Genomic DNA, 8,886 nt, shown 5'->3' on the forward strand with positions numbered 1-8,886 from the left:
TGATTGACTGGCTGGCTGATTGATTGTTGTTTTGACTAATTGATTGATTGATTGATTGATTGATTGACTAACTGACAAAATCACTGACTGACTGACTCATTGATTGATCAATTGATTATCTGGTTGTTTGATTAATTGATTTATCGGTTGGACGCACAGATGCATGAATGAACTGACTGACTGACTGATCAACCAACATGGATGACCACCTGATAATGCTTACTTGATGAATAATCAGTTGATTGTAAACAATTATTGGATGAGGTTTTTGTGATATCTGGAATAATCAAGGTCAAGGTAAGTGTTATCAGCCTCAGCCTTCGGCTTCGGCTGATAACACTTACCGAGACCTTGATTATTTCGGATATCACAAAAACCAAATCTCATAATTGTTTTATTATACATTGTTTTAAAGAAAATAACAACAAATACATTATTGCACCGAACACAGTTTATTTTCCACAAGCCATGTTCTTACGTGAACTTGACATTGCTCTTGGAATCATGCATTGCACGTGCAACCTACGGATTATTCACTAGTCTGCTCGCAGATTAGTGAATAATCTGTAGGTTGCGCTGTTTCCCAGAGTTAACCGTAGGCTTTTAGCCAATGAAAAGACAGATAGTGGCTACAATGTACAATAATTTGGTTTATTGTCAGAAAGCCATGTTACTGTTCAAATTGATGACTGCATGGGAATAATAGACTTCAACCCATCATCAGATGTTGGAGTATTGTATCTCACTGAAGCAGATCTAGTGGGTGGATACAATTACAAAGGGAAGCTGCTCAAATTTGCCAAGGTATTGTAAAATTATTTCGGTGGGATGGAGTAAGATTTTTTTGGATTCTCCCATTTAGTATGCTGCAAATTCTAGAAACTATAATAAATTTCTGTCTTTCTTTTTTAACCCTTGCATACACTCTATATCCCAGAGGCTCACTTCCAGCAAACCTGCAATCTGGTTGGCAAGACAACCTCCTATTATCAAGTCATAGAGGGTTCTTACAGTGTGCAGATGGTTTGTCATGCATTATGGTTGAAACATACAAAATGAAACCAATCATCATTTTTATCGATATTCTATCTTTAATGGATAAGTCACTGGGACTGCCCAACTCTTGACAGTTAACTAAGGTCTTCATGACATCAAACTCACAGTCCAATAAGTAGGATGCCCAACAGCCTCTGGCAGAGAATCAAAACAGCATTGCTATTTCTTTATCTTTTTCAGGCAACATTTAGAAGAGTGATATTGGCTGAAAAGACATCCCTTAGTTCCCAATACTTCTATGATTTGCAGAAGTTTGTTGTAATTGAGAGGGGACTGGTACTTCTTCCGGTAGCATCACCTGTGGAAGCTGGCAAAATCTTAGCTCAAATGGTAAACTATCGTTTCCTTTCTAATGAACCTCCAGAAGTTTAAACAGTTTCAGTCCCCCAGAGAGTTTGGAATAGCAAAATGTTATAGAGCAGCAGAGGTTTCATTAATGTTTTCAGCAGGAGAGCAACTGGTTTTCACAGGCAGGCAAAACTATTTGAACTGAACTTCTTTGTAAGAAAAACTTTCCACTAGATGGTCAAACCAGCCGGTCAATTTGCCTGGTGACCGGCCCTTAATGAAACCCCTGCAGCAGAAAAATAATAATTCTTATATTGACGAGTGTGTCATGAGGTTGGGGACTGGGAGACTGTTCATTATTGGACTATACATTGAGGAAGATTACCATGATTATTGGCCGACAGTTAATCAACAGTCAACCGCCAGTGTTTTTTTTTTGGTGGGGGGCGGGGGGGGAGGGCTCTTCTTTACTTTTACCCCATGATCAATATGGAACATGCATGGAATTTCACACTGTCAAGTGATAACAGTTTTAAAAGTTTTCCCACTTCAATAGATAACGTTTCAGAAAGTTATTTTACTGTCTGCAAGAAGCGTCTTTTTTTGAAGCACCTTTAGCTAATATACTAACTTAAGGGTTCTATCCACAGAGCAGTGTTAGCCTTACCAAAAGGAATTGACCTAATAATGTGTGTGATATAATGAGTGATATACAATGTATATTGCCCATGTAATTTTATGATATATGTGCATTATGTTAATGTTGATAAACATGTCACTGAGCCAATAGAAACACTTTGATGATTTTATGCAGATTTATGTGATTTATAACTTAAAACAATTATCATTTGGCATAACTGCAGGGGTTTCATTAAGGTTTTCAGCAGGAAGGCAATTGTTTTACACACACATGCAAAACTTTTTGAAATGGGACTGAACTTCTTTTCAGAAAAAAACCTCCTTCAAGATGGTCAAACTAGGCAAGCAAAATCGTCCTCACAGCCAGTTAGTTTGCCCGGTGCCTGTCCCTTTTTAAAACCCCCAGGCATAAAACAGTATTATAATTTATTGGTATCACTGTTACATGAATTCAAAAATTCATACCAGGTCTTGTTGGAGAGCAAGCCCCAAAGTAACCCTTACCGCATCAAAATGAAACCACAACCTACAGACCAAGCTGTTCTCACAACTTTACAGACTGTGCCAGGATTAGGACAGAAAAAAGCAATGGCTCTGTTATCCAAGTTTAATAGTAAGTAGGTTATTATAGCTATTCACCATTGTTATATAAACTCAACATGGTGTTGTTTTATGTGGTAATTGTTTTATGAGACAATAGTTTGTTTCTGAGTCTTCGGTCAAAACATTGCGCATGAAATTGAGTTTGATTTGCTTGAAAATGAATGCAAAGGTGAAATACATTTTCATACATGTATGAATGGCTTCCCATGAAAACTTGTACTAACACAGCCTCCTATGCAGACTTTCTTCGGACTCATGCCATTGGTGGGGGAGGAAGATTGTGTGGTGTCAGCCCAAAGAGCATCTGTCTGTGTAGGAGGCTAGTATTCTCACAGTGGTAAGAGGTTACTCGGAAATAGCCCATTTTCTGCAAGCCTAAAAGGAATGTACTCAATGTGTGTACAGGAGTGGAAGGGGTTATGTTTCATCGCCACCCGACCTAAAGAACAAGAACAGAACACAAGGAAACCTAGTGAATCCATATGCTTATTATTAAGATATTGGATATAATTTGATATTGTGGTAAAATTTATCTTAAATCTACTATTTTCTTTTAGGTATTGAACAAATCAGTAAGGCTTCAGTTGCTGTAAGTAATCTATTTGGTTAATTTTTTTATGGTACAGATTTCACTACCTTGACAAACTGTCATTAAAGTCATTGGCCTCAGCAAAGAAGAGAGTGTCTTGTAGGATTATTGCATGATGCCTGTATATGCTATGACTAAGAACAGACTACACTTTGCACTTTCTCACCTTATAGTCTGTACTAGTCTAAGCCAAATAATCACCAAGGTGCTGCATTCAGCCCAGTATACACCTGGAGTACATGTGATGCAACATTTTGATAATTGAAATGATGCATTTACCTTTGCCATTAATAATGACTGTTGTCAATTTAATTTGTTATAAATAATACTATACACAGTCCATATACATGTAGAACAATTCTGGAGTCATTTGTTGAGCAAAACATTGAAACTTACAATGCAGCTACCCCAACCGAAGCCATCCAAGTGATTGTTTTTGCAAATTGACAAATAGTGTTTGCCTGTTAAAATTATAAAAATGGTCAAAATAACAATGTGCCACTTGATCAGATCGGTAATTTGTGGAAATCTATTGGGAACATTCAAAGTTTTCATTCATTATTTTGTAGAGAATTTTGTTGGGTGGCCTAGGTTTGAGTAGTCACAGTGTAACTTTCAGATATTTTCATAACTACAGTATTACTAGATGAAGACTCAGCTTGTTAATTTGTTTTAATTTTAGTCTCTGGCTACTGTGGTGGGAAATGCCAATGCACAGCAACTAAAGGACTTCTTTCAACTTCAGCCACATGGAAACAACAGAAGAAGTAGTGTAGGAGTGTGAATCTGGAAGGGTAGTGAAGATGTATAAATTAAATTATAAAATAACAAATTATGTCATTTCTGTTCTTGTTTATTAAAAAGTATTAAAAACTAGTCAAATAATACAACATTTAAGACGTGGGCCAAACTGGATATGCAAAACGTGGAGCACTTTGATAACTTCTGAGTGGTGCATAACCCTGATTAACTCTTTGTTTCTCTTCAGGTTCGCAGCCTGGTTGTAATTTAAACTTTATCCAAAATATAGTAAAAAGGTCAATTCATTCAGAGGTGCTCTATTCACTCCTGTACACTACATAGGTACATAGGTTCATGCAGTGAAATTTAGATTACAAAATACATGGCGCAATAAAGACTAGACTACGAGTATTCCCTCTTTCCCTTGGTTCGTCATGCATGACGTGAAAGAAAACCGCACGAAAAAATATGAAATCCTGGGGGCGGGAAGTGCATCTCGCCCCTATGATTTCATGCAGCCGTTTTTCTCTTGCAACTTTCTTTCACATCACACATGACAGACTAAGAGAAAGAGGAACTACTCGTACTCTAAATAAAGACACGTTTATAATGTTGACAGACCTCACCAAGGATGGTGATGCCTTCTGTAAAATAATATATAAATGACAAAACTGTTTTGGAAACAATGTCAAATCTGAAAAATATGTAGCTGTACCAAGCCATTATAGTGTTCAGCAACTTAGTGAAATTATAGTTTACAAATGATTCAGTAGTTGCTGAACTGAAATGAATAAGAGCAAATAAATACCACATTAGAGATCCTTTCCTTTTAGTATCATTCTTTTTAACATCCATTTGTTTGTCAATCAGACAAATGGAACGTTTGCATCAGTGAACTTGTAATGTATCAACTGTGACATGTCCAGACACCCAGAAGAGAGTTGATCATATAAAAGGCAGCAGGGTATCTCTGAGGTGTTTGGAACTGTGATGAAATACTCTGTCCAGTGGTGGAGAAATTTTCTCAATCAAAGCTAAACCTAATTTTTTTTTTTTTCAAAAGGAAATGTGAAAATCCATGATAAAAAAAGAGCACATTTCCAACCACCATCACAGTCATAATTTCTTTTCCTTTGACTTGATCAGTTGATGCATTTAATATAATGATGCATGTAAATAAGTTCAAAGTTAAAAGGACTTCTCAGCCAGGAAAAAGACTTGCCACAAGTCGACCTTGTCTTAATCCCTCGCAGTCAGGAAAGAATTAGTGGAGAGAGGACTTCTAGATTGAAGTATTTCTAAATTCCCCAGTAATACACAGTGTGGGACGTGGGGCAACCCAGCTCGGAGCGCGCGATCGCCTCGCGCGTGCGTCCAATCTTCCCTCGCGCACCCGTGCAGCGTTTAGGGTTCTGGGGAAGAGTGCAATCGTGCAGAGATCACGCGATGTCTGGCAAAATACGGTGGAGACGGAAGGTACTTAGTGAATCGGTAGGTAAAACACAATTTATTTCACGTTTTCTGTTCTTTTTTACCTGACTGCTGCTTTCGATTTGAAGCTTATTCATTTGTAAATATACAGCATAATTAAGATCGTCGCGTCGCATGAAAATAAGCCAGATCGAACGTAAACATAATAGGCTGTACCAAGTTTATAATAGTTTTAATTTGAGTTTTATTGTATATCATTGCCTTATTCTTTGAGGAGAGAAGGCTCTTAAGTCCGTTATTATTTTATGAATGCAGACTTAGGGGTTTTGAAAGCAGGAGTACTGGAATCTTTGCCTGTGCCTCGCTTCTTACACCATGCAGTGATCGCCATTTTCCCTGCCCAGATACTATGTTTCGCTGTCAAAATCGAAGTATAATAGTGTTTTAAATTCTACGGTTTCTTAAGGAAGGTACAGTCACTTCACTTTTATAGTTTTTTTGTCCTGAAACTCACTGGTTTTGTCATAGTAATCCTCTCAGAAAATGTTTTAGTTTCTCTTCCGCTTTCACTATTTGAAACACTCGGGTAATTCCCTTTTACACCTCGGAACGCATTCGAAGTTTCTTGAACGTAATCGAACCCACGGAATAACAATTATTAATTACAATGCAAACGAAGGGCACCGATTTTATATTTCCTTTCTGAAGAGAATATTTCATATTCATTGCTTTCCTCTCCGCAAAGTTGTCGTGACAATTAGGCCATTTTCGATATATTAAAATTCTAACATGGCTCCGAGGTTTGGGGGAATAAAATAAAAGAAATTAATTATTCATCACTTAAACTCGATGTGATTCCTTTTGTTTCATTCCCCCAAGCCTCGGAGCCAAGATAGAATCTTAATATATCGAAAATGGTCTAAGTATTCCCCGTGAAGAGCCAGCTCGCAGCCTAAGGAAAGCACAACAGTTAAAATTCTCCTTGCCTCCCCACAAGTTGTCATATCTCGTAGATAGCAAGGAATGTGAAGAAAAGTGTGTCTTCATACTTACTGTGCCCGATTTTGGAAAATGTTAGGAAAACTTGAGACATTTTGATACACTAAATCGTGTATTTGGGACAAAACGCTTACATATGGCTTTGTCAATTGTAAGCTCCTTCAAGACCTTGATTATTAGCAGACCTTGATTATTCTGGATATCACAAAAACCGAGTCTAATAATTGTTTTATTATACATTGAACGAAAAAAAAAGGAAGTCATTTTTTGCTGCTTCACTAACGGCAAGTAACACAAAGCGTTCGAACTTGACATGATTACCCTTAGAAATCATGCACCGTGGTCAGACATGACATGATTACCCGTGACCTTGAGTGTCCTTGACATAATTATTGTATGATCTGCAGCTAGATGACGTCACAGGGGCTGATTTCGAAAATTCACTGTACGCTTTCGGCCAATCAGAAAAGAGATAGTGAGTTCAATGTATAATAACACCTGTTATCACGCGTTCTTTTTTTAAATTCTAAATTGTACTAGAATTCTAATTTTCTGGTGATCACTAATATTATTAACAAACAACAGCACACTTCAGATTGCATTAAAGCTGAATTAAAACATACATCCAGTAAGTGGTGTTGTCACCTCGTAATGAAATTTGCCGCTATGCAAAATCTCTTTAAAAAAAGTGTTTCCTTTGCAGATGCTCTGTTTTTAGCTTCAACTGAACTGTTTCAAAAGACCCTTGTCAAATTTTAATTTGCCACCCAGTATCATTAACAGAGGATCTTGGAGACATTCCGGACGCCTGACAATGACGTTTTCTCCGGAACAACTGAACTTTTTCAAGTTTTCCACTGTTGTGCTAGATGACTTCCCTGTTGTCCTGCGTCAAGTCTTTGTTTCCATGTGGGACAACCGGGTCGCTACTTCACCATGCGTCCCAAAATGGGATGACTCTGTAACGGTACTAAACTTGTTACTTGTAAACGAGGGTGGAGTGAAGAAAGTACCAACTCTGAACAAATCCTACAAGGAGTGGGACTGTACAGCTTTATTCAAAGCCACTCTCTTTGCTCAGACCTTTTCCATGCCAGACGGGACTGGAGGCGTCAGCACGTTGGACAAACTGTATGTGAAGCCACGTGGTATATCAGCCGGGACATTTCATCACTCGGTTGTCAGCCCTACTGGAAACCAAGCGGAGACGTACGCCTTAGCTTTGGATCAGCTTCGCTTGCTACGAAACGCGCTTTGTCACCAGATCAGTACACAAAAGATTGACAAGGCCACCTTTGATAATTATATACAGCTGGCAAAGGATGCTTTTACTGCACTTGGACAAAACACCACTAAGATTGATGAGATTGGAAAGCTTGGCGAAGACGACTTTCCCACAACAAGACTTCAACAATTGGAAGACGAGTTGAAGAAGGAAAAAGATGCTGCCATCAAGTTTAAACAAATCGACGATCACCTTACCAAGATCGAGTCAAGGCTGGATGATGTCGGGTCAGACGTGAAAGAGGTGAAAACTGATGTAACAAATGTCAAGACACAAGTGGAAGATGTGGGGTCAGACGTAAAAAATGTGAAAACGGAACTAACAGATGTGAAGACACAAGTAGAAGACGTGGGGTCAGCCGTGAAAGCTGAACTAACAGATGTGAAGACACAAATACAAGATGTCGGTTCGGAAGTGAAAGATGTGAAAACTGAACTAGCAGATGTGAAGACACAAGTGGAAGATGTGGGGTCAGACGTGAAAACTGAGCTAACAGATGTGAAGACACAAATGCAAGACGTCGGTTCGCAAGTGAAAGATGTGAAAACTGAACTAGCAGATGTGAAGACACAAGTGGAAGATGTGGGGTCAGACGTGAAAGCTGAACTAACAGATGTGAAGACACAAGTGAAGGAAGTCGGGTCAGACGTGAAGGAATTAAATGCACGCGTTGATGACATAAAAGGGGAAATGCAAGCGGGGAGTTCAAAAGGTATTTTAATTCAGAGTGATATCTAATTTGTCGAGTAGGTGTGCGCCAAGAGAGTATGTAGTTATTCTTTGTTTGGTGACGTAAACCAACCAAAACCTGTTAGCTTGACTTGACTTTACTGTGGCGTCCCAAGAAAAATAGTTGATTCCTCTAATTATGTGAGATCCCAACTTAACGATCGTGAGGAACAATATCAGTACCAACCAAACTCTATACCAACATTCCATTGAAAGTCCGCATCGGAAGAAATGTTGTCAAGGAAAGTCAGTGTAGTGGTCGTAGCATGTAAAAATTGAGTTGTGGCTCCAATCCAACCTGTGCTAACTGCTCCTGTTACTCAGACGTAACTAATCGATCGCTGATCGATGACATCGAATTCGATGAGTAATCGATGACCAACACGATGTCATGTCAATGTCATCGATTATTCATTGATGCTTTTTATCTTATAACTCATAGATAACCTGTTGATTACCCATCGATTACTCGTAATTACATTTATTAATCAAAACTATAACAAAATTCTCGAACGTGATTAGCTAT

General features: G+C 38.4%; 2 protein-coding genes across 3 annotated transcripts in view; both read left to right on the forward strand.

Annotated features, from left to right (window-relative positions):
- Positions 1–693: 693 nt before the first annotated feature.
- LOC145465093 (Fanconi anemia core complex-associated protein 24-like) lies at positions 694–3,959 on the forward strand. Its single transcript, XM_081448878.1, has 5 exons — positions 694–804; positions 1,237–1,386; positions 2,452–2,596; positions 3,144–3,175; positions 3,858–3,959. Exons 1-5 carry the CDS (start codon positions 694–696, stop codon positions 3,957–3,959), a joined length of 540 nt encoding a protein of 179 aa, XP_081305004.1.
- Positions 3,959–8,886, forward strand: part of LOC145465602 (uncharacterized) — a 10,618-nt gene continuing 5,690 nt past the window's right edge. The window contains exons 1-2 of one of the 2 annotated variants that reach the window (XM_081449379.1): positions 3,959–5,407; positions 7,050–8,343. In XM_081449379.1, coding sequence (XP_081305505.1) covers positions 7,161–8,343 — 1,183 coding nt within the window. In that variant the 5' untranslated portion in view covers positions 3,959–5,407; positions 7,050–7,160. Of the gene's footprint in view, positions 8,344–8,886 lie in introns of both variants that reach the window. The other variant, XM_081449378.1, reaches the window with a different exon arrangement.

This window comes from Orbicella franksi, chromosome 13, assembly GCF_964199315.1.
Source record: "Orbicella franksi chromosome 13, jaOrbFran1.1, whole genome shotgun sequence".
Taxonomy (NCBI): Eukaryota; Metazoa; Cnidaria; class Anthozoa; order Scleractinia; family Merulinidae; genus Orbicella; species Orbicella franksi.

Excerpts from the sequence above, each read along its gene's own strand:
- LOC145465093 (XM_081448878.1), top strand. The coding sequence starts at position 694 with ATGGGAATAATAGACTTCAACCCATCATCAGATGTTGGAGTATTGTAT. Across the intron at positions 805-1,236 it reads AGCTGCTCAAATTTGCCAAG|GCAACATTTAGAAGAGTGAT; the intron begins GTATTGTAAAAT and ends TATCTTTTTCAG. Across the intron at positions 3,176-3,857 it reads TCAGTAAGGCTTCAGTTGCT|TCTCTGGCTACTGTGGTGGG; the intron begins GTAAGTAATCTA and ends TTTTAATTTTAG.